This window comes from Anguilla anguilla, chromosome 13 (genome assembly GCF_013347855.1).
Source record: "Anguilla anguilla isolate fAngAng1 chromosome 13, fAngAng1.pri, whole genome shotgun sequence".
In the NCBI taxonomy this organism is placed as follows: domain Eukaryota; kingdom Metazoa; phylum Chordata; class Actinopteri; order Anguilliformes; family Anguillidae; genus Anguilla; species Anguilla anguilla.
The window spans coordinates 12,446,045-12,471,721 of record NC_049213.1 but is presented as its reverse complement, the minus strand read 5'-3'; the positions used below and the strand labels follow the sequence as shown (position 1 = coordinate 12,471,721).

At 44.6% G+C, this 25,677-nt stretch overlaps 2 protein-coding genes across 8 annotated transcripts in view; both read left to right on the top strand.

Moving 5' to 3' along the window:
• LOC118211876 (histone-lysine N-methyltransferase 2D-like) overlaps positions 1-9,895 on the top strand; it is a 49,398-nt gene extending 39,503 nt beyond the window's left edge. For all 7 annotated transcript variants that reach the window (XM_035389430.1, XM_035389431.1, XM_035389432.1 and 4 more), the window contains 10 exons: positions 139-281; positions 709-832; positions 991-1,118; positions 1,250-2,486; positions 4,622-4,758; positions 4,972-5,102; positions 5,425-5,710; positions 6,189-6,262; positions 6,374-6,482; positions 6,835-9,895. In XM_035389430.1, coding sequence (XP_035245321.1) covers positions 139-281; positions 709-832; positions 991-1,118; positions 1,250-2,486; positions 4,622-4,758; positions 4,972-5,102; positions 5,425-5,710; positions 6,189-6,262; positions 6,374-6,482; positions 6,835-6,927 — 2,462 coding nt within the window. In that variant the 3' untranslated portion in view covers positions 6,928-9,895. The remainder of the gene's footprint in view (positions 1-138; positions 282-708; positions 833-990; positions 1,119-1,249; positions 2,487-4,621; positions 4,759-4,971; positions 5,103-5,424; positions 5,711-6,188; positions 6,263-6,373; positions 6,483-6,834) is intronic.
• Positions 9,896-15,342: 5,447 nt separating this feature from the next.
• Positions 15,343-24,819, top strand: LOC118211762 (dual specificity tyrosine-phosphorylation-regulated kinase 4-like). Its single transcript, XM_035389190.1, has 13 exons — positions 15,343-15,421; positions 15,594-15,788; positions 16,468-16,620; positions 16,778-16,901; positions 17,406-17,587; positions 18,070-18,206; positions 19,051-19,191; positions 19,449-19,587; positions 20,011-20,092; positions 20,446-20,618; positions 20,952-21,012; positions 22,030-22,141; positions 24,309-24,819. The coding sequence occupies exons 3-13, from the start codon at positions 16,555-16,557 to the stop codon at positions 24,634-24,636; spliced, it is 1,545 nt and encodes a 514-aa protein (XP_035245081.1). The 5' UTR covers positions 15,343-15,421; positions 15,594-15,788; positions 16,468-16,554; the 3' UTR covers positions 24,637-24,819.
• Positions 24,820-25,677: the final 858 nt, after the last annotated feature.

The window sequence follows — 25,677 nt, the reverse complement described above, 5'->3', positions numbered from 1 at the left end:
CGTATGTGTCATTTCCTTCAGCTGGAAGCTTGAATGAATTCTCAATCGTAACTCCAATGCACTTCAGAATCACTTTTTTATTTTCTGCTCAGAAAACATCTGAAAGGTCCGACTCTCCCTTCTCTCCCTTTTCTCCAGTTTTCCCCAAGACTGAGCCGCCAGGAGCGCCGAGCCAGCTCCCCGAGCATGCTGGGAAGGAGGCTCCTGGGTCGAGCCACCGGGACGAGCCCAAGAGCGGCGACGTGTCCGTCACCTTTACTCTCGCCACAGGCGCGGCCAAGGTGCCCAAGAAGCGCTCCCCTGTCGTGCTAACGTCCTGTCGTGCTAATGCTCTGTCGTGCTAACATTCCATCGTGCTAACGTCCTGTCGTGCTAACGCTCCATCGTGCTAACGCTCCGTCGTGCTAACGTCCTGTCGTGCTAATGCTCTGTCGTGCTAACGCTCCATCGTGCTAACGTCCTGTCGTGCTAATGCTCCGTCGTGCTAACGTCCTGTCGTGCTAATGCTCCGTTGTGCTAACGTCCTGTCGTGCTAATGCTCTGTCGTGCTAACACTCCATCGTGCTAACGTCCTGTCGTGCTAACGCTCCATCGTGCTAACGCTCGGTCGTGCTAACATCCTGTCGTGCTAATGCTCTGTCGTGCTAACGCTCCATCGTGCTAACGTCCTGTCGTGCTAACGCTCGGTTTCTCGCTGCTCTCCCTCAGAACCTGAGCGCGGTGATGGCCACCATGGCTCAGCTCCTGCGGGTGGAGACGCCCAGCACTTATGAAGTCACCTTTCCACCGGGGGACGGCGAGCCCAGCACAGCCCCCGCTGATGCTACGCCCGGTATGTCTGCCCGGAAAGCTCCGTCCGGTCCGCACCATCCGCTGTTCACGGAGGACACTGCAGCAAAGACACACAGACAAGTGTGCGCATTTGTGAGGAAAGCAAAAACAGAACGTTTCAAAAAATTGCCGGGATAAGGATGAGCCTCTTTCTTCCAGCGGCCGTTCGCGTGAAGTCGGACCCTGCGGAGAAGGAGGAGAAGGCTGATTGGCTGAAGCAGGGTGGCCTGTCTTTGCCTGGCTGCTCACTGAAGAAGCAGATGGACATCCTGTCCATAATAGACCAGGTGGGTACCCTTTCACCTTCTGCCACAGCTCCTCTCATTGTCCCTTTAAGGTGCCTTCTGCTCCTCATTTAAAGCGTATTTCCTGCTTTACTGTTTTATATTGTACTGAACGATCCGTGTGTTTCTGTCAGGAGCCTTCAGAGCCGCAGGACAGGCCGGTCCAGCACCATTACATCAACAACGATCTGGATCTGGACGTGCGTCGCCTGCCCGTCATTCCGGTGGAGGAGTCTCCCCCGGAGTCTCCCTCTCCTCCCTCCCCGCCCGTGGCCCCACCTTCCCCGCCTCCCCCGCCGGCGCTGCCGCCGCCCCCCCCTCAGGCTCTGGCTGAGCCCAGCCCCCCTCTCCCCTCCTCCGCCCCCGGGAGCCCGCCAATCAAAACCGAGCCCGAGCCCGACCCCGCCTACACCCCGCGGGCCGACCCGGACCCCCCCGCCGCCGCCGCCGCCACCGCCCCCCCACGCGGCCGGTCGCCGCCGGCGGACGGGGAGGAGCCGGCGCCCGAGGCGAAGAAGTGGAAGGGCCTGCGGTGGAAGCGCCTGACTCCGGCGCCCGGCGACGGGGCGGCCCCGCGGGCGGAGGAGGAGGACGACGGCGGCGGCGAGGGCGTGACGGAGCTCCTGGAGCGGCTGCGCATCACCCTGCGGCCGGACCGGCCGCCCCGGGACCTGCGCTGCTGCTGCTTCTGCCACGAGGAGGGCGACGGCGCCACCGACGGCCCCGGGCGCCTGCTCAACGTGGACGTGGACCTGTGGGCGCACCTCAACTGCGCCCTGTGGTCCACCGAGGTGTACGAGACGCAGGGCGGGGCGCTGGTCAACGTGGAGGCGGCGCTGCGGCGGGGCGTGCGCACGCGCTGCGCCGGCTGCCGCAAGGCGGGCGCCACGGTGGGCTGCGCCCGCCCCCGCTGCCTGGCCTCCTTCCACTTCGCCTGCGCCATCCGGGCGCAGTGCGGCTTCTTCAAGGACAAGACCATGCTGTGCCCGCAGCACCGGGCCAAGGGCGCCGCCTGCGAGGAGCTGGGCAGCTTCGCCGTCTTCCGCCGCGTCTACGTGGAGCGCGACGAGCTCAAGCAGATGGCGGGCGTGCTGCGCCGCGGCGACCGGCTGCACACCTTCCGCGTGGGCGGCCTCATCTTCCACGCGCCGGGCCAGCTGCTGCCCGCGCAGATGGCCGCCTTCCACTCGCCCACCGCCATCTTCCCCGTGGGCTACGAGGCCACGCGCTTCTACTGGAGCACCCGCGCGCCCAACCGCCGCTGCCGCTACCGCTGCCGCGTGGCCGAGGCCGACGGCCGCCCCCTCTTCCAGGTCCGCGTGCTGGAGCAGGGCCAGGAGGACCTCCTGCTGCGGGACTCCACCCCCGAGGGTACGCCCCTGCCCGTCTCCTAAAGAGCAGTACTGCTGCTGCACTCATACCAGTCTGTTTATTACATTATTACTACAGCTACGCTCATACCAGTCTGTTTATTACTCCCGGTCTTAAAGACCAGTACTACAGCTATGCTCATACCAGTCAGTTTATTACTCCCAGCCTTAAAGACCAGTACTGCTGCTACGCTCATACCAGTCTGTTTATTACTCCCAGTCTTAAAGACCAGTACTACAGCTACGCTCATACCAGTTTGTTTATTACTCCCAGTCTTAAAGACCAGTACTACAGCTACGCTCATACCAGTCTGTTTATTACTCCCGGTCTTAAAGACCAGTACTACAGCTATGCTCATACCAGTCAGTTTATTACTCCCAGCCTTAAAGACCAGTACTGCTGCTACGCTCATACCAGTCTGTTTATTACTCCCAGTCTTAAAGACCAGTACTACAGCTACGCTCATACCAGTCTGTTTATTACTCCCAGTCTTAAAGATCAGTACTACAGCTATGCTCATACCAGTCTGTTTTTTACATTATTACTGCTGCTACGCTCATATCAGTCTGTTTATTACATTATTACTGCTGCTACGCTCATATCAGTCTGTTTATTACATTATTACTGCTGCTACGCTCATATCAGTCTGTTTATTACATTATTACTGCTGCTACGCTCATACCAGTCTGTTTATTACATTATTACTGCTGCTACGCTCATATCAGTCTGTTTATTACATTATTACTGCTGCTACGCTCATATCAGTCTGTTTATTACATTATTACTGCTGCTACGCTCATATCAGTCTGTTTATTACATTGATATGAGCGTAGCAGCAGTAATAGTCTGTTTATTACTCCCAGTTTTAAAGATCAGTACTACAGCTGCGCTCATACCAGTCAGTTTATTACTCCCAGCCTTAAAGACCAGTACTACAGCTGCACTCATCAGTCTGCTTATTACTCCCAGTCTTAAAGACCAGTACTACAGCTACGCTCATACCAGTCAGTTTAGTACTCCCAGTCTTAAAGATCAGTACTACAGCTATGCTCATACCAGTCTGTTTTTTACATTATTACTGCTGCTACGCTCATATCAGTCTGTTTATTACATTATTACTGCTGCTACGCTCATATCAGTCTGTTTATTACATTATTACTGCTGCTACGCTCATATCAGTCTGTTTATTACATTATTACTGCTGCTACGCTCATACCAGTCTGTTTATTACATTATTACTGCTGCTACGCTCATATCAGTCTGTTTATTACATTATTACTGCTGCTACGCTCATATCAGTCTGTTTATTACATTATTACTGCTGCTACGCTCATATCAGTCTGTTTATTACATTGATATGAGCGTAGCAGCAGTAATAGTCTGTTTATTACTCCCAGTTTTAAAGATCAGTACTACAGCTGCGCTCATACCAGTCAGTTTATTACTCCCAGCCTTAAAGACCAGTACTACAGCTGCACTCATCAGTCTGCTTATTACTCCCAGTCTTAAAGACCAGTACTACAGCTACGCTCATACCAGTCAGTTTAGTACTCCCAGCCTTAAAGACCAGTACTACAGCTACGCTCATACCAGTCCGTTTCTTACTCCCAGTCTTAAAGACCAGTACTACAGCTACGCTCATACCAGTCTGTTTATTACTCCCAGTCTTAAAGACCAGTACTACAGCTACGCTCATACCAGTCTGTTTATTACTCCCAGTCTTAAAGACCAGTACTACAGCTACGCTCATACCAGTCCGTTTCTTACTCCCAGTCTTAAAGACCAGTACTACAGCTACGCTCATACCAGTCTGTTTATTACTCCCAGTCTTAAAGACCAGTACTACAGCTACGCTCATACCAGTCTGTTTATTACTCCCAGTCTTAAATACCAGTACTACAGCTATGCTCATACCAGTTTGTTTATTACTCCCAATTATAAAGATCAGTTCTACATCTACACTCATATGAGTTTCATGAGCGGAACAGTCAGTCATATTAATCACACCGACGGACAGTGGGACAGGACTGCAGTTGGCGTTGGGTATTCCGTATCAGAGTGAATAAGTCTTGGATGAACAGGGACTGGGTCCCGGTGGGCGTGTGCTGACGAGCGTGGCGCCCGTGTGTGTGCAGGCATCTGGACCCGCATCGTGGAGCAGGTGGCCACGCTGCGCAGGGAGGCCTCCATGCTGACGCTCTTCACCGAACACGTGAAGGCCGAGGAGATGTTCGGGCTGACCATCCACGCCGTGCTCCGCATCACCGAGTCTGTGAGTGCCGTCCGCTGCTCGCGAGCTGGAGGTTTCAGTTTACCACCGGCAAACTAGCGCTTCTACAATTCAGCCAGTACTTCCGGTACTTTTATTTCACATTTAGCACCTGTAACGCACAGCGTTGTCTAAATTGAGCCAGGGTTGCAGCCCGACGGGCGGTGTGGCGGTGTGCGTAGTGGCCTGTCCGGTGCTAATGGCTCTCTTCCACAGCTTCCTGGGGTGGAGGGCTGCCAGAACTACTCCTTCCGCTACGGGCGCCACCCCCTGATGGAGCTTCCGCTCATGATCAACCCCACCGGCTGCGCCCGCTCCGAGCCCAAGATCCTCACCCACTACAAGAGGTGTGTGTGTGTGTGTGTGTGTGTGTGTGCGTGCATGAAAATATATTGAAAGTCTTTTTAAAAAAGCATTCATCGTTTCAATACAGCATATTCAAAAAGAATAGTTCCATGTTGTATTCATATTTTTTGAAAAAATATGTTGTCGAAAACCACGATTCTTTTCCGAAACTGAATCAAAATCGAACCAGACTCAGAAAACACTCATTGCTCAGTGCTACTCTTCGCACAACACCATTTTTTTCTAAGCTCGCCCTCCCGCCTCACAGCAGCTCCGGTAACACCGCGCCCCCCCCCCCCCCCCCCATTGGTTCTCCCTCCCCAGGCCCCACACTTTAACCAGCACCAGCATGTGCAAGGCCTACCAGAGCACCCTCATCGGAGACATCCCCACGCCCTACAGCAAGCAGTTCATCCACTCCAAGTCCTCGCAGTACCGGCGGCTGAAGACGGAGTGGAAGACCAACGTGTACCTGGCGCGCTCGCGCATCCAGGGCCTGGGCCTGTACGCCGCCCGCGACCTGGAGATGCACACCATGGTCATCGAGTACATCGGCACCACCATCCGCAACGAGGTGGCCAACCGGCGCGAGAAGGTCTACGAGGAGCAGGTGGGCATCGGCGGGGGCGTGGGGGGGGGTCCGGGCGATTCTTTTCCCACCCTGCGAAGACCGCTCGCGGCCTCCAGCGAACGTAGCGTCGGCCCCGGGGCGGCTTTAGGGGAGGAGATTAAAAACGTGTCGTCTGTGTTTATCAGTGGCTTGCGCGCACGACGATGTTGTATTTCTCAGTTCACTGTACGGACAATCTCAGGCTGGTAAACAGGTCCAGCTTGTGTCATCAACCGGAAAAAGAGAACTCTATGCTTACAGGAAGATCACTGAAATACTTAAGAGTGTTTGTGCTGGGTTCTAATAGTAACCGTATCTATATAACATTACATTTTAATTGTTTTGATCTGATTTCTCTACAAATAGATCCAAGAATCTTTATGTGTTGAGAAAAGCAGCTCGTGCTCTAACAGCATTTCTGTTTGCATCCTTTTCTGTTGGCATTTGAACCTTTGCCAATGTTCTCTTGTGCTCTCAGAATCGCGGGATCTACATGTTCCGGGTCAACAATGAATACGTGATCGACGCCACGCTGACCGGCGGTTTGGCCCGGTGAGACCCGCTCGTTCCGTCTCCGCCCCCCCCCCCCCCCCCCCCCCCCGCCCGCCTTTCTCCAGCCGCCCAGACTCCTGACCCATAATGCCTTTCCTCCACCTCCGCCAGATACGTCAACCACTCCTGCGCCCCGAACTGTGTGACCGAGGTCGTGACCTGCGACAAGGAGGACAAGATCATCATCATCTCCAGCCGGAGGATAACCAAGGGGGAGGAGGTAAGAGAGCGGTGGCGAAGCGCCTACTTTTCCTCCCGTAGATGTTGGCCTTACAGGCACACAATGCATTTCATGCTGTCGTCTCATAATGTAAGCATGCTGTAGGGTCGCATTATTTTATTATTTTAGTTTTCCGGCTTGCAGCTGGGCCTTTTGTGCTGTCCCGCTGAACTCCTGTTGTGTGCATACCGTGGTTAAATGCTCGTCACCACATTTACACGCTGGGCTAGAGGTTGGGTTACAAAAGAGGGTTTATTTAACGGAAGAATAGAAAGTGGATGGGGTTCAGGAACATTGTGCGTTTGTGCTGGCTGACCTCGTTCTCTCCGCCCTCTTCCCGTTCCCACGGCAGCTGACCTACGACTACCAGTTTGACTTCGAGGACGATCAGCACAAGATCCCCTGCCACTGCGGGGCCTGGAACTGCCGCAAGTGGATGAACTGAGGAGCGGACGAGCCCAACCGAACCGGGCCGTCAGGAGCAGGGAGGGGGGGAGAGAGAGAGCGGACGAACCCAACCCAACCCACCCGGGGCGTCAGGAGCAGGGCGGGGGAGAGAGCGAGGGCCCAGGGCCGCTCTTACTGCCCTAGGACCCGCTCTCAAGGCCTACAACCCAGTCTATAAGCTTCTTTCTTTTTTTATTTTCTTCAGGGAAAGACGTTTTGTTTTAAATTCAGGAAAGTCGAAATAAGAGTAGTTTTAACGGACGCGTGCTTTTTTTGTTGTCGTTTTTATCGAATGGGAGGTCGCGACGCCGGGAGCCAAAGCAGCGTAGGGCGGAGTGGACAAAGCGAACGCGCGTTCGCCGTTTTGCCTCGTCCTGCACCACGGAGACCGCGGCCCGGGGCGATGACGGTACTACTGAACGCCACAGCGGTCTGAATGCGGCCCTCCCCTCCCCTCCCCCGCTCGACCCCACCGAAGGACCATGTCGACGACCTTCTCCTTTCTCCTCCAAACGCCGCGAGGTCGACGTGGCGCTCGGGGGGGGCGCGTTCAGACTGGGCGGGGGAACGCCCGACGGACGCGTTCAGAGTCGTGTACGTTCTGCACGCTGCGAGATCGGAGCTCGACCCTTCTGCCGAGCCACAGACGCCACGGACACCGGCTGGACAGTCCTGGGGGGGGGGGGAGTGGGGGCAGAAGGGTACGGGCGCTGCTGAGGGGGAGGAGCTTACGCACGCAGCCCCGAAGCCAGACGATGCTATACTGTGCGTAGCTGAAGGTGGGTTAGTCTGACCCTGTCTACCTCATTGAGTCTGTGGGACCTGTCAGCTTTATCAGATGTAAAGCCCGTTGTGGAGAGAGGGCAAGCTGTATTTAAGTGTACTGAGGCTGCTGTAGGGAAGAGGTGGGCGGGATTAAGTGGCGGGAGAACGTGTGCAGGGCGGGAAGGCTGCGTTGGCGGCACGCCCTCTCGGCGAAGCGGGGAAAGGTAGCAGCAGGGTCCTGTTCAAGCCTAGATTACGATAATGATGACAGAAGATGAATCTCCAGTATCGTTGTTAGCGTGTGTATATGAACTGCATTAACTATTTGGACAAATCTGTGCATTAAGAAATTATTGGTCAGAGGCCTAACTCTAAACTGTACATTTAGGATCGCACTGGTCAGTATTTCTGTGTTTCCTTTCACCAAACAAGTTTGTATTTGGGTAACTAGTGTTTTAAACAACCGCACAACGGAAAGCAAAACTTGCGGCCCAGATTCAGTTCTAACCACTTTGCACTATGAATTATAAGCTTAAGCAAGATTTGCATTTTAAATTTTTTATTTTTATTTTAGCAACAGCATAAAATCTTGCCTACTAAGCAAAGGTAACGTACTGTTACATTTGTTGTACATATTTAAAGACCAGGTGCATTGTGGGTAGACTGAATGGTGACCTGACTTGTTTGAATTTTGATGTGGTAAGGACTGTAGCTTCAGTTTGTAGTTACTCAATCCGAATGTCTTGCCCTGTGTCACTGGGGTCAGGAATGGGTGGGGCTGTTGTAACACTGTGACACGCAGTCCCATATTACTCCCACTCTCCCTACTTGGCATTGTGCGAATAGGCCTCTCCCAAGTGTGTGTTCTGCCAGTAGCCAGTAGGGGGCCCCATTGCCTTCAGTTGAATCAACAGCTAAAGGGTTACAGGTGGTGACCCAAAACTGAGGGTAGCCGAAGACAGGAAAAGGGCATTCATTTTTTACTTGTTTTTCTTCTTTTTAATCAAATTGCAAAATTTCTTCAGAATGCAAAATGGGAGGTGTATCGTCTCCACAGCCCTACATTACTACTCTTATTTCTCTTCTTCCTTGACCTTTGACCTCAGTTGCTTAAAAAAAGCCAACTGTACAAACTGTATATATATATATATACATCAGGGGGCCAGAACTCCTGTTCCAGCCCTTTTTTAATCTGTAATTGTGAAATAGATGAAAATCAACCACTGGATATCATTTTATTAGCAGATTTAAGTAAATATATACAAACGTAAATATATATATATATATATATATTATAAAACGGTAAACTGAAATCTATGTACCTGGATGGGAGTTGTTTTTTTGCATTTACCTGGTTTTGTATTAGATTTTTTGCAATAAGCTTGTAAAAAGCGGCTGTAAATTTTTAGCTGGACAAAGACGATAAGTATTTTTGTTTATTGCCAATAATTTTGATAAGAAGCGGGCTGAAATATAGACTTTGCTCTTTACGGAAGGGTTTTTGTTTCAGGAAGGCATCCATCGTTTTGTTTTATTTTGAGGTCCACATGACTGCGGAAATGCACTGCGGTTGTGTGCGATGTGGTTGTATTTGTTTTTGGGTTTTTTTTCTACTATTTATATTACTGCTTGTGAATATCTACAGTACATCTGGCCTAGTCATCAGATTCCTCTGTCCTTTGCTCTTTCAAATACCTTTACCTCCTTAGATTCATGATTATTTAATTTTCTACTCTAGAAGTTGAGATGTGTTGGAACCGCTTGTATGAATTTACGAGCTGGTCGACCCATTTTATATTGTGGTGTGATTTTAATTTTAACTACTAATTTTGGTTTGGTTCTTTTTCAAGGGAAGTCTATGACAAAATGAAGTTCACTGGATATTTTTGCCTGGATAAAGTTTGTTTTTGTGTTGGAATATCCTAATTTAAGTTCTCTGCCTAGCGTTTAATTTAAAGTTTTTCAAAGCATTACCTTTTGAAGTTTCATTTGTACAGCAGCTACAGTACCTTTAGGGAAAACAAGTAATGAAATTATCTTTTTTTATGTTTGTGGCATATTTTGTATGTTATGATTTGAATTTTTTTTCTCCCTACTATGCCTGAGGTTATTCTTATTCCAGATTTCCTTTCCTCATATTTCATTTCTGCCTCAATTTTATTTCCTATAAAGAAAAATAAAAAATGCATTTTAAATATGAATGAAGTTTCCTCTGTTTCATACTTATGTATATAAGTGATGTACAACTAATATAATCAGTGATGTACTATATAAGCTATTATACTTATAATTTGTCAACTGCCTCAGCTTCGGCAGGTATAGGCAAGTAGCTGTTGCCAAAGTTTATATGGCTCGACATGGATAGCCTCCCCTCGTTTTATCTAGTAGCTTGGATAGCTAGCCTGTTAGCTAGCCGAGTAAGCTGCAATTAGGTTACAAGACAAGGTTGTTAGTAATTTCTCTGAAGCTGAAATGAAGTTTGCAGTTCATGCAGAATTATGTTGGTGCAATAGGAGTAACATGTAATAAATGGAGTAAAAACCGCAAGTTCTCGGATCAAATCCTGCCTGTGCCAGAGTCCGGCTGGCAGTCCCTCAGAGGAGCCATATAATCGGCTTTGTGTTGCTCAGGGATATGAGAGGGGTGCAGTTGGTAGGGATAGCACTGTTCGTTGCTTGAGCAACTCGTGCTGGCTGTTGGGGCACCCATAGGTTACTGTCCGCAAGCGTATGAATGGGTCTCCACTGCCCCCACTCTGTGAATATGCAGCTTGTGGTTGCGGTGTGAAAAGAAGCAATGGCTGGCAGGCGCGTTTTGGAGAACTGCAGAGTGTCTTCAAGCCAGCAGCAGGGGCTGTGCATGAGCACACACAGTTCACAAACTGGACATTCCAAATTCGAGTGGAATTAGATGCCAAATATTAAAAACAGTAATTTTTTTTGTCGATAAATTAACTTTTATTAACGGAATTAATAAAAGTGAAACTGTCTACTTACTCTCTTGGACAAGGCAAACTGTGGAGGGGCCAATCATGGCATAAAACAACCTTGACATTCATGGCATTAAATAAGCTGTGAATGAAAGTCTGAGTCTGAGGAGAAAGTTGTTTTCTGACAATCCAGCTTGACCACAGAAAAACTGAAGCGAAACCGACACAGGACTGGGAACCCTACTCCCACAGGGCCAGACCCAGCTTACTGCAGTAATGTCCCCAAGGTATCAATACAATCTGGTTGTATTATTTTAATTAAAAAGGGCAGCAAAGAAATACAGACTTCAGTTAAAGCTACCGATAGCCTAATAAATCAATATATACATCAAATTAAACAAGTAAACATGTATGTTAATGTTCATTGGTGTTTTTAGTTCAGTCTATCAATAATCAATAAATTATTACGTAAAATGAAGCAACATGTGAACATTACAGAATGGTTTGTGTGTGTGTTAGTTTTCAGAGGACCATACGGTGAGCTTTATTATACCAACCGCTGATCAAGGGCTCAACTCTTGGTGGTGTTTAAAAACAACCTCAATTTTAAGGAGGGTAGGTGAGAAAATCTCTTGTAATTGCTTAGCTTACTGCTCAGCAGTTTTCTGCCATTTTTTTTGCTTCTTGTTCCAGAAAAATATGCACCCAAAGCTGGGGGCTGTCCAAGGCACAAAGCCCCTTCATTTTCTTCTCATTTTCCTACAGTGTGTTCCATTGTTATAAGTCTTGTGGTGTTCTGTGTATTTATTGTTTTTTATTGCTTATTGTTTTTTAGTCTATAATTATTTTTGAACAAATAAGAAAAAACAATCACACAATAACGAATTCAGTTAGAATAAAAGACGTAGTCCACGTCTGAATAGAGCAACAAACTCTACAGGTTGCTGCAGCACTGAATGGGTACAGAGGTGGGTAACCCGGCTTCAAAGAGTAAAAAGACTGACCATGCATTTGCTTCACCAACATGCACTAAACCAGCTGATTACAATAATTAGTTCTCCCATCATGCTGAAGAGTTATGCTAATTAGAATCAGCTGGTTCAGTGCATGCAGGTGCCAATGAATGAGCCTTCTGGTGTGGAGGGATGACCAGCCAACAAAGGAGTATGAAGTGCAGTGGAGTAGTGAAAGGAGCATTCGTAATGAAACGGATAGCAGGATGGAGTGCCACAGCATCATAAGTGAGAGACTGAATCTTCAATGGCAGCAAGAGTGGGATACAGACAGCAGAGGGAGAAAGCTATACAACGTCCAACCATCTGTTAAACCTGGTAATAGAGTGAATATGTCTCGGAAAGATGAAATCAAATTGACAAGGCTAAGGCTGGGGCATTGCGGTTTAGCAAGTGGGTTGGTGCTAGTGGGGAAACACAGAGACGGCAATTGTGAGAACTGGGAAGTCCTGGAGTCTGTACGTGTCTTGATGCATTGTCCGATCTAAGCTGGGGAAAGGAGGATTTTATTCTTTTTTATTTTTGTATGATTTTATTTTCATTTCATTATAGACACACAACATGACATCTTATACATTTATCACACACAAAACATCCTAACATAAATACAAAACATCCATACACACCAAACATTACTAGACTTACATCAAAACATACAAATCCACATAATTGCGCAGTCCTACATATCTACTATGTTTCCAAATCATACCCCCGATTCATTCTAACAACTTAGCTATCCATTACCTTTTCACACAGCCTCTTTTGCAAATTGACACATTATCGGTTTCATTTTTATCACCTCTTTCATGAACTTGTCCAAAAAAACAAACAAACAAACAAACAAAACCAAAACAAAAAACAACAAAAGCATCCTCCTAAGCATTTACCTACTATAACTATGAATGCCCCTTAACTACTGCCTTCATTATCCCATCCCATACAGCTTCAAATTGTGCTATTCTGTTATTTTCTATGGCTAATATCTTTTCTATATTTAAATAATAAAGCATTTCATTTTTCCAATGTTGTAGTGTTGGAGGTTTAATAGATTTCCAATGTCTAAGTAAAAGTTTTTTAAATACCATCGATGAAAAAAGGATTATCCAACCCCAAGGGTGTCTCACTGTAACGTATGTCACGTCATGAAATAAACAAATGGGTGAATTAAAATTGAATTTTACTTTAAGTACCTCTGACAACCATTTTTCTATGTCTAACCATATCTTCTGAACTTTAGAGCACTCCCAGAAGGCATGTGCTAGTGAATCTTTAGTTCTACACTTGAAACAATTGTCTGATGTACTACTATAATATTTATGAATTGTATCTCTCGTGTAGTAAATTCTATACATTATTTTATATTGGATTAAGCATAAATTTTCATTAACAGTAATATCATTGGTCATATTCCAGCACTCCCTCCATTTTGAGCCAATGTTTGTTCTTCCCAAATCCTGATTCCACACATTTATCTTACCTTCTAAGAGTTTTTCAACTGCGCAGGACTTCTGCAGGATTCTATAAATGTTGCCTATCATGTTATTATCCTTTTCAGTATCAAATAAAATTTTCTCAACTGTGCTCTGCTGTCCAAATAAATATGTCAAAATTCTGATTTATATAGCTTCTAAGTTGCATGTATTTAAAAAAAATCTGCATTAGTCAAACTGAATTTACTTTGGAAATCTGTCCAAGACATAATTGTATTACCTTTTATTAAATCATTTAAAGTCTCTATTCCCCTTGTTCTCCTGGTAGGCCAATTTATAGTTAAATTCTGAAGGGCTATCCAAGGATTGTTCCATGAGATAGTGTTTTTTGGAACTGATATTGATTCACCCAGTATCCTCTTAATTTTCTTCAATGATGTTACTGTTTTTTACTATTAAATTTGTAATATTCTTAATATTATCCTTTGAAACTAAACATGTAAAGAGGTTATGGGGATGTACTTGAGCATCTTCAATATGAATCCATTGTTCATCCTTTGTATATTTGACTATATGTCACAAATAGAATACTTGGGTGGCAAGTTGGTATAACTCTAAGTCAGGAAGGTTAAATCCACCCTCTGATTTAGGTAAGTGTAAAGTTTTCATTTTGATCCTATGGGTTTTTCCTGCCCATATAAAATCTGTTATGGCAGAATATGCTTCTTTTTTTTTTCTTTTTTTTAAAAACCTTTTTGGCGGGGTAATTGGTATTATTGAAAATAAAAAACGAAACTTTGGAAGCCATGTCATTCTACAAATATTAATTCTGCATATGAGATTTATGGGAAGATTATTCCATTTAGTTAAGGCGTCTTTCATAGAGTTTTCATAGGTTTTATTCATAGAGTTAATAACTGGGAATAAAATTTTTTTCCTTAGATCATTGCTGGGCGACGGGGTCGTTCCAAAAGAGAGAGCTAGGGAAGTAATACGCTTCCTTAAAACTACAGGTCTCTATCGCAAGATATACGCCTCAGATTGCATAAGCAGCAATGACATTTATACACCAGGCTATTTAGGCTATTTATACTCCGGAATACACTACTGAAGTAACGTCGACATTAGAGAAGTTGAATTAATGAGTTTTGTTTAGGAAAAGTTCCATGTTGCGCACATAAAAGCATAGTCCGTTGTCACGACAGAATAATAGGAGTGCTAAACTGTGACGTCACTGCTGAGGTAATAGAAGGTGATGGAGCTTGACACCTGAATTGAATCAGTGTTTACAGCCATGGACTCCGTAAAGCAATTTAATAAGAGGTAAACAAAATGATTTCAATTCAGCGTAATAATAAATGTTTAAAATCTGTATTTGTGCTATCATTAATTGTGTTTATTAATAATAAAATCCACAATAATTGGCGTTATGTTTTTTTATGAAAGAGGGTATCAAAAATTATTACATTTTTCGTATATTTAATGAAAACGAAAAACAAATAGAATATTGCCTTGAAATGCCTGTCATCTTATTTATTTTTTAACAGAAATGTGATAAAAGGAGATAAGGATGATTTTAAAACATTGCAGAGAATGGTAAGAGCTGATCATCCTGTCTTTAAAGGAATTACACAGTCAAAATACACAAACTAATTCAGGTATATGTCTTTTTTTAGTCATCCTAGTGCTTGTGTTTGCCATCTTTTTTGCATCATTAAAATGGGACCCCCAGTGTTAATTTAAGAAAGTCAGTGGCTCATTCCAGTTAAGCATTAACAGAAAGTGCTAGATACGGTATCACGCTGTTACCTGATATTTTTGCTCCACTGATTTAGCCCCATTTTAGAAATGGTGTGGTTATGAAATCCTCTGAAATTGTGGAAGATGTTTGGCTTTATTTAGTTTTACCCAAAAATGTTTTTTATTAAGGTTTTGTTACATACACACTCCAGAGTGTGTTTTATGAGTTGACTGACATTGAGTGTAGAAAGGTCATCTAAGAGGTGGCTGACGCTGCTGTATTTCATTAATATTTACTTTAAATATGCTTTACTTCTGAGAAAGGGAGTTGTAGGGAGAATAGGGGGTAAAAGTCAGTAACAGGAGTGAAAGCTCCAGACATCCAGTCTGACTCATCACTATCCTGCCCCTCCCCCACCTCCATCCTCTGCCAAACTGGTTAATCATTCCTTTCATCTCCTTTATTTTTAATCCCTCCTTTCTCTCACTTCGATTTTGAAGTACAGTTTGGGTCCATGCCCTCTGCTCCAGGTTCAAGATCCCGTTCCGACAAAGTACACAGTCCTGCCGGACATCAGAAAGAATGTTCTGGAGTTGAGAAACCAGACAAACCAGGTGAAACTAAATGTTTTTGTTACAGTTGTCAAACTGTACGTCCTTCTGTCCAGTACATCAACCACACCAGCCTTCTAAACTCCCCTTATAAAACCTGAGAGTTGCCCTTGGTAACGAGAGCAAGATGTTTTCATCCCATGTTTCTTTCTATTTTTTCCCCTTCTCTTTGCAGGAGGATGACACCCAGTCAGGAAGCCTGCTCCAAGAAGAAGTACTTGTCCCTCTCAAATACAACATCCTGCCCGTCATCAGAAACAATACAGAGGAGGCGCATCAGCAGACGAACCATGCCAAGACAAAGTGTAGCACTTCACTGGGCGCCTCACTGGATCGCAGTTTGCCTTTTCAAGCCAGGGTCTTGCAACAGGTGAACACCATCTCAGCTCCTCCACCCCCAATACTTGAGATTATGAAGTTGAATTGAACTGTAAAAGACATTTTTGCCTCTGATAAGATCCTCTATACTGCCATTCTGGGCCCCCATTTCACATTTTGTGCACAGGATATAGGTCAACATTATGCAAAAATTATGCACATGTTAATTAAGCACCTTGCTGGATCATGGTACTTGCAGTCTTTTTTTTTTGTTTTACTATAACCGGCCACAGTACAACACAGCAAACCCATTTCAAAGGCATGGTTTATTTGGCAAAACGTTAGCTAACCATTGTTTTCTTATCTGACAAGAAAGTGAAAATGACCAAGTTTGAAAGTGATGAGTGTGATGAGATCATTTTCAATTCCACAAGGATCAACTGTTGGCCCAACACTTATTTTAAATACTTAGTATTTCTTTGGAAGTGCTTTTCATGAGGATATTTATTGCTATATTTATTAGGAGAATAATTACATACCAGTACCATATCTCTGTGCTTTTACTCATTGTCAGCTATTAGAATTTTATTGGCAACCAAAATTATTGAGTAGGCCTTCAAGGCCTGAGGGATAATTGCTCCTGTCTTCTCTGGTGTGTTCATTCAAACTTTGCTCTTCTAACTCCTGTCTGCTTCCTTTTTTTCTTCATTCTGTTCCCTTACATTTAAAAGACTTCCACAGCTGTGAACAGTGTGCCCCAGGTGCAGGTGCCAGGCAGTCAGGTGACTGTGAAGTTGAGCAATCCGAAGCTCCTCCCCATGACATACAGCATCCTACCTGACATTAGACAGAAAGCGGTTGAGAGAAACTGCCAGATAGACCAGGTGAGACCAGAGTGACTTCATAGAGTGAAGTGATCACTATTCACAGGCTTCTTGTGTCAACACACCTGTAATGCGCTCAGGTAAAATCTCTATCCACAGCTCCAGTGAGAAAATTAAGTGCCTCTTTAGCTCACCTCTTGTCCCTTCAAATTGACAGCAGGAGAGTTCAGAGGTCAACATCCCTTTGAGGCCCACAGAGGAGGAGGAGGCAAAGAGTGTCTCTATCAACCTAAATCAGGAAACAGTTTGGACGGGGCTGGCACTGCCCATGTCACCAGCAGGTATATTTTTGTCTTGGGGAGTTGGGTTTGAAGAGTTCTGTTAGTGCAGCTGTGTCTGCCTGATAATATAGCAGTGAGCGTATTAGTAAGAGTAACAATTATATGATCGTTCCTATGTTTCTGAATGGTCACTCTGTAGTGGTTATGAAAGTGAGATTGTGATTAGTAGTGTGGGTGATTCTGGGGTGGTGGTGGCCAGATGTGAGACTGTACCTGGAATGAGGGCAGCAAGTATCAGAAGTGCAGCAGTGCACATAGCATCAAATCAGTCAATCAATCAATCAATCAAATTTTATTTGTATAGCGCATTTTACAGCAGTTGTCACAATACCCTTTACAGACAACCTTGGCCTAAACCCTCACAGGAACAAGCCGAAGGCGCATGTATATGGAGGCCATGTCTCACCACTATCAGTATAGACTATGGAAATGAGTATGCATATGCTGTAGTAAAGGGAGGTCTGCTGACAACTCCCCCCCCCCCTCCTGAACCCCCAAATGCAGTGGCTCTGAAGTACTTCCAGAAACACCTGACCAACTTGGAGCAGAAGGAGATCCTGGACTTCCCAGAGATTTGGTATCTGGGCCTGGGGGCTGAGAAGAAGGACTCCCAGGACATGCCTGAGCACTCTGAAGACTCCAATTTCAACTCTGACCCTGAAGATGAATGTGGGGTCTACATCCCGGTAAGGTCCATCACAGGAAGCCTATTTGTGCCATAAGGCCATTGCGGCTTGATCTGTTTGGTTTTTAAAGCTGGCCCGATGACTGGTTGTCAGCATTTGAACTGAATGATTATGTGTTCAATTGCTTTTACCTTAACTTTGTGAAGTTATGTGACATTGGTTGGTGCCATTGTGTTAACCATTGTTTTTACATTTGGCTTGACATCTCCATGGAAATGACATGCTTTGCTTACTGAAAATGTCATATATTAGAACCAGTAGTACAGACATGACAGTGCAATTCCAATTTATTGTCATCTTATACTGGCAACAGCTAACAGGTAGGCCTCATCGCCATACTGATGGAAGATTAAGCATAGATAATCTAGTGTGTGATTGTCTGAGAAAATAACTTTCAATGGATAAATTCATTGGCTGAGCTGTTGGACAGCTAGAATAGCACAGCAGCAAAATTTTGACTTTATTGTTCTGAATGTCCCCAGGTTCTGCATGACCACATTGCCTACCGCTATGAAATTCTGGAAAATCTTGGACAAGGATCGTTTGGCCTGGTTCTGAAGTGTATGGATCACAAGACTAAGGAGCAGGTGGCACTAAAGGTCATTCATGACACGGAGAGGTGATGAGGATGATGAGGAAGACCATTTTGCCTAAAGATCTGAAACCATTCAGTGCGACAAATATACAATAATAGAGGAAATCAAGGAAGGAGGAAAATACTTTTTCACGGCACCGTATATACTGACTTGCACTTTTAGGCTGTATGGGCTACGCATATATTTTCAACTGAAATGGAAGCATTGGTGATCCTTCATTAGTGTGGTTGCCTTTGGCACGTTGTCACCCTGATTTATGATGTAATCAACCTGTGGGTTGATGCCTTAGAGGGGCAGGTCACCCAAAAATGAGATTAAGGTGTGTTTCCACTTACGCGGAGTAGTATCTGTCCATCCAGATAGGTTCGCTGAAATGTGATGAGTTTTCTAGATAAAAAACTGCTGCAGCTCATCCTGATAAAATGGTCCTTGCAGGTCCATCTTCATGTGGCTTCAAAGCGCCAAAAATTTCCACTTGAAAAATTCAACAGTAACGTCTCCAAATATAATCCCGCGGTTACTCATGAACATTCCCAGAGCTTAATTTCAGCACGGCTTCATCAAACTACTTCTTCTACTTAGCTTTGAAGCCATGTGAAGATGCAGCAAATATCTAGAAAACTTGTTGCATTTCAGCAAACCTATCTGGATGAACAGATACTATTAAAAACATTAATTTCGTTTTTGGGTTGACTGCCCACTTAAGGTAAATTAAAAAACCCAATTTAGTGACAAATTATGAGTGATAAGCATGCTACTTATTCATTCCAGCAATTCAGTTGGGGTTGTAAGTCAAACTTTGAGACTTTGTGTTCAGTGCATCAATTGTCAGCACAATAAAATTTTGTTTCATTTTTTTGCATGCAGTGCAAATTACATGGCCCTCAAGGAACTGGAGATCCTGGATGTGGTGCGGAGGGAAGACAAGGAAAACCAATACAACGTCATCCACATGAAGGAGCACATGACCTTCCGGAAACAGCTCTGCATCAGCTTTGAGCTCCAGGGGTGAGTAGTTCTGTGCAGGAGGTTGGGGTGTGGATTTGGGTTTACAGAGGATTCTTTGTAACAGGGCCATTGCATTATAATTATGCTGTCAAGTTTCCAGAAAAAAGTGCAGCCATTTTGCACATTCCTGTCACTGTCTATTGTACCTATTGTATTTCCTTTGTTAAAATGATTTTTGTTATTATTTCCTGCATGGTAAGTGTAAATAAATTCAGCAGATCCCCCAAAGTGACAGTTTTTCCTGCATCTTGATGCAGAATGGACTTGTATGAGCTGATGAAGGAGAATAACTTCAAGGGTTTCACCTTGTCCCAGACACGTCACTATGCCACCGCATTGGTCACCAGCCTGCAGATGCTGCACAGGATGAAAATAGTCCACTGTGACCTCAAACCGGTAGAATATTCTGCCATAGATAGACACAGTGATAGAACTCTAATAGTCTGCCATAAGCTGCAACAGGGATAACATAAATGAAATTTGACATTTGTAACAGTGATAACACTGTACTTTAATGCTCTATGACTGGTTGAAACTGTCAGGGCTTTACTTATGTCCTCTGTGATAGGCTGAAATGCAAATGCACAATTGCATTCTTTAATCACTTCACAGGATTGCATAGAATTGCTAAAAAGTAAAAAGTTGTGTAAGTCGATCTGGATAAGAGCATCTGCTAAATTCCTGTAATGTAATGACCACTCATCAAAAATTTCAAATAAGGTGATTTTTCAACCATATCAGGTGTTTGACTTAAAAACAGCATTAAAAACAGAAAAAAGAAAAGTTAATTCATTAATTAACCTCCTTTTTCTCTTAAAGGAGAACATCCTTCTGTCAGAGAAAAAACATGGAAACATCAAGGTGGCCGACTTTGGGTGCAGCTTCTATGAGCACCAAGAAGGTTAGTACCCTCATTAGTCCTGTGCAGGGAGACCTGTGGGATCCACTCTGCAGGACAAATTGGGCTCTAGAGCATTTTTGGCCTCTAAAATTGCATTTCTCTCTGTTTCTCTGGAGTGGTAGTTGCTGTTCATTCTCACCATTTTCCCTTTTCTCCTTTTCTCTACCATCCTATTTTTCTCCCCTGCTCCTCTACTCCTCTATCCTTTCAGTCACTTCTGTATCTTTTTCTTTCTCCCCTCTCCTCACTCTCTCTGCCCTCTTTCGTTATCCCTTTCTCCTTTGCTCTCACTAATTTTCTCTGTCTCCCACTCCTACCGCCGCCCCCCTGCCCATTTTGGTGTGTGTCTTCAGGGTACACCTATGTCCAGACACGATACTACCGTGCCCCGGAAGTGATCCTAGGCCTTCCCTTTGGCACGGCCATTGATATGTGGAGTCTGGGCTGTATCCTGGCTGAGCTCTACACTGGCAACCCACTGTTCTCTGGGACCAATGAGGCAGATCAGCTCTCCTGCATCATGGAGGTACCAGTGACACTGCATACACTCTCTTCGCTGCTCACCCTTGTATGATAGTGCCTGTTTAATAGCCACCAAGTGCTGTTCTCTCAAACTTTATCAATAGTTTATTAGATTCCATCCTCAAATGTGTGTTTGCTTTCTTGGGTGACATAAGCCCAAGCACTCACAGAGTCAATGGCTGTTACAGTGCAGATTCAATGAAAGGTCTGTTTGTTGACCCAAACATTCTCCTTGGGTCTTGTTTCTCCCTGAACCACACAGGAGTGCCTGTACCTGTCTGTTATGCTATTTTAGCAATGTGCAAATTAGTGATACATTATCAAAACTCTGTTTCAGGTGCTGGGAATGCCCCCAGATAACATTGTTCAGATGTCACCAAGAAAGAGGGTATTTTTTGGTAAGAACTTTGTATATATGGCAGGCATTGTGGTTTTGCATCTCTTTGACATACACTCAGTGGCTATTTTATTAGGTACATTTATGTAGAACTTGGCAGGACCCCCTTTTGTCTCCATTATAGCCATTATAGAGTTCTTTGTGGATTGGGTTCAACAAGGTTCTGGAAAACGTTCCTTAGGGATTTTGATCCATGCTTAACTGACAGCATCAGACCGTTCCTGTAGATTTTTCCCCTGCACATTCATGCTGCAAACCTCCCATTCCATCTCATCTCAAAGGTGCTCTTTTGGATTAAGATCTGGGGACTGTGCAGACATTGGAGTAAACTGAAGTCACTGTCATGCTCATAGAACCAGCTTGAGGTGTGCTTTGCGATGTGGAGCATTATCCTGCTGGAAGTATCAATTTGAAAAAGGGTAGACTGGCCAGAAGGGGATGCATATGGTCAGTAAGAATGCTTAGGTATGCTGTGGCATTCAAATTATGTCAAATGGTATTAAGGAGTCTAATTTGTACCAAGAAAAGATTCCCCACACTATTAGGCCACCACTACCAGCATACAGTACACCATTGAAGGCAGGATGGATCCATGAATTCATACCGTTTATGCCAAATTCTGACCCTACCATCTGCATGTCACAGCAGAAATTGAGGTTCATCAGGCCAGCTGATGCTTTTCCAATCTTCAATCGTCCAGTTTTGGTGATCATGTGCCCACTGTATCCTCATCTTCCTGTTGCTGACAGGAGTGGAACCCGGCATGGTCTTCTGATGCTGCAGCCCGCCCGCTTCACCTTTTGACACTTTGTGCATACAGAGATGCCCTTCTGCACACCACTGTTGTGAACAGTTGTTATTTGTGCATTTGTGGTCTTTTTGTTAACTTTGTGAACAAATCAGAACGGGGCAACTGACGATAGTGAAGTCATGCACAATAGCAGACTTGTTAATGTATGGGTTTACAAAAAAAAGTTTTTTCAAATCTTTTATTCAATGGCTGTCTATGTTTGTGCAGATCCCAAGGGCCAAACTACATGTCTCAAAAAAAGGCCAAATTCCAAGGACTTGGCCAGCGCATTGAGGAGCCGAGACCTGCTGTTTGTGGACTTTCTTAGGCGATGTCTCACGTACGTGCCCTGTCCGCTCACCATTATCACTCTGAAGATGAACGAACAGACAATGTGGATGTTAACTGTCGGGGCAGCAGGGGCACCTTTGCTCACTGTTGTAGTGAATCCTTGCACTCTGCCCTTACACTCTAGTCCCAGAATCCAGACAGTCGTATTTCAAGCGCTTGCTTTACTGTCTGGGATCAGCATTTACTGTAGCAGCAACGTGCACACCAGGGATGTGCCAGGTTGCCATTGGTTACTTTCTCAAAGGATGATTCACAGATGTACAAGCTATTTCACACATCTGTGAACCGCTATTATATAACTTCTCTCTAATACTTCTCTGTTTCTCGTAGTTTGTTTGAATCACATCTTTCACCTTAAACCTACATTCACTGAGTTGATTTGATTAATTAGAAAATACTGGGGCTGCTGAGTGGCTCATCTGGTTAGAGGTATACTATGCAGGATTTCATTCATTGTTTTGCTCCTGTGTTTACAATCAAAAACATTTCCTCCTCCTAACATCATATTGTATACTGCTGGAATCACGTCTCTTTCAAAAATACAACAGTAGCTGCATTCATACCTGTCAGGCAGTCGCAAGTATGCCACTTCGCTTTCATATGCAGCAAAGTTACAGGGTAGTTAGTATTAGCTAAGTGGTGATGGAACGAACCTATGCTACCACTGCTGGCCACAGAACCGACGGGTTTCAGTCTGCTCTAGTCTGCCTGGAAGTTGGACAATACACATGACATAAGCACGCATATTCACGAACACATCATTTCATTGTTGCTTTTATTTTATTTCATTTTTTTGTATCTTTACATAGTGTAGCTTTGTGTATCTATTGTGTATCTATAAGTTGTACGCCTCTCCCACTTTGTAGCTTGATGAGAGGCTGTCTTCCCCCTTCAGCAGATTGGGGAAATAACCTAGAAGGCTGGCTGCCGCCTACTTGCCAATCCCCTTGTCAACAAAGGCACACGACAGCACATTCACTTAAGATGCAATGTGCCTCTCCAACCAGGTATTGGTCTGTAGTAGTCAAGCTGCAGTCATACTTGGAAAAAAATGCCTAACTTATACGGGATACTAGTAGGATTTTTCAACTGTGGACTCACCCCAATTGTCTACCTAATGATAGCTAGCTAGCCCATATGAGCTGAGAGAAGTGGATTGGAATTTTATCCTGTAGCCTTAAGTTGTTACTTTGTAAAAATTTCAAACCCACAGCATCATCATGGCCAGCCAGCTAATGTTGTCAAACATAAGTGAATTTAGTTAGCTAATAACAGCAGCTACCAAACATTACCTAACAATGAACAACCATTTGGTTAGCGTTAGGTTAGCCACCAAGGCGACCCTATCTCTCCACCACTAACTCATCTGAAAACACACCACTGCAATCAATCCATACATGTTTACTCTTCTTCTTCTATTGGCCACATGCTTTTCAGATACAACCACAAAAAACAGGTCATGCCCAGAAACATCCTGAACACTTTTTAGAATGACAAATGCAGGCAGACATGCATGAACTGGGCAGAAGTTCACACAGACACAGATTGCCAGTGCATCATAGTAATGACTGAGCATAGTTGTTTTGTAATGTTTTCAGTGTGAAAATCCTGCATAGTATGCCTTTAACTGCTCTCATTCTCACATATGGATTGGCCCCAGGATTCAGGATTGAATCCTGAAAGTACAGACTGTGGATGTTAACCCCACAAGGTGATACTTAATTGCCGTTTGCTTTGCCCAGGATTAGGGAGGGTTCCGTTGGAAGGTGCACCTGCAGGTCTGCTTGTTAAGCTGCATTAAGTGTGTTCCTCTGACATCTATTTGCAAGCCTGGCTTGTGAACTATTGCATGATGACAAGTTTCAATTGGCATGTGCTTTGGAGGAAAGCATGTGTTTGTTTGTGTTCTCTTCCAAATCGATAGCAGAGGACCCAGTAATGAGTGCTGATACATGATTGGGAATTCCAAATTGGGGAGAGAATGGGGGGAAAGCATAAATAAACAAATAAATGGATAAAATACAGATTATATCCCAAAAGTAGGGATGTCCATGGCTTAGTACTGTCCTGCCTTTCACAGGCTTATAGCAGAGAGGTATAAGGCTGGTGTGTGGTGCTACGTGCGCTCTGATCCTGAGTGTATGTGTGGCTTCCAGGTGGGACTCTGCCAAGCGAATGACCGCGGAGGAGGCAGCGCACCACCAGTGGCTTCAGAAGCCGACGGCAGCGTGCTGGTGGCCGGAGACACTGGCATGGCTGGCACCCTCGCCCCCATCGTCGCCAGGACCCATCAGGGACCAGACGTGGACACTGAGCCCCAGGAGCAGCGTGAGCGCCAGGCCACTCCTCTCAGGGCCCCCCACGGAGGGGGAAGAGCCACAGAGGGAGGGGCTGCAGGACCACAGAGGTTCACTGCCCCAGGATTCTCTACTCAAACTGTACACAAAGGGTTTTAGCCCGCTCCAGTGCTGTGAGGTCATGTAGTCGCTGTTGCCAGGTAACAACTAAGGCATCCTTGCAAAAGAACAATTTGGTTTCTGTCCTCTCTACCCACTGGGCTCTCAACACGCTCCTATTGGTGGGATCTTCACAAGGACAGAACCAATAAAAATGATTCAGCTTTTGTTGAAAGATGCATGAATGAATACTTGAACTTTGTTTGTGAAATGACTGAGGCTTTTCTTTGTTTTTAATTCAATGTTTTTGTATTTCCTGTGGCATTAGTCAAATTAAAAATTGTATTTAAGTAGTTTTTTATATATTCTTTTTATTATAAGATTATTTTTTGATTATTTTTACAACAGAGTATTTTTTTACTTGCAGGATTTCTAAGAAATTGCTATTTGAGATCAGTGAATTTGTTATCTGCAGTTCCACAAAGTCTTAGCATTATTTTTCATTCTTTTTAATATAATTTAAAGTTGTTTTACAGGATCTTTCCATTAATAGTTTATGCCTTGTGAATTTATAACTCTTGATTTTTTTTGTGTAATACAGAACTTGAGATCACTATATTATTATAGACAACTGGATGTTCATCTACATATTCTCCATATTTAAAGTTGTCTCCTTTGCATTGATGCTGAAACATTCCAGTTTGTTGCTCCTTCTGAAAAATCATAAAAGGGAATAACCAAACACAATACACTTTTAGAGTACATTTGGAAGCATCATCTGGTTAGTCAACGATATCTGTGATGATACACAATATACCATCTGTATCACACACTGAAACATACTCACATTTAACATGTTTATTATACTGGTAGTCATACAACGTTAATTTGACAAAGTTGGGAATGACAAAAAAAACAGTCTTCAACAAGTGGGAATAATAGAACCTCTGTAGGAAAAGCTATTCATTGGCAAAATAAGGATGTTCTCATGCCAACATCAGTGCTTAAAAAAGAATTAGGAATGGATTTATTAATTGTAACAACTACATTTTAAAGGAATTTCATATCCGTAGATTCAGCAAAATGATGTGGATGCAATGTTTTTGTGCACACAAAAGCAAGCAATCTG

Bases quoted from the DNA above. Each gene is read 5' to 3' on its own strand.
- LOC118211762 (XM_035389190.1), top strand. From the start codon at position 16,555: ATGACATACAGCATCCTACCTGACATTAGACAGAAAGCGGTTGAGAGA. The intron at 19,588-20,010 runs GTAGAATATTCT...TTTCTCTTAAAG, and splicing joins TCCACTGTGACCTCAAACCG to GAGAACATCCTTCTGTCAGA. The intron at 20,619-20,951 runs GTACCAGTGACA...ACTCTGTTTCAG, and splicing joins AGCTCTCCTGCATCATGGAG to GTGCTGGGAATGCCCCCAGA.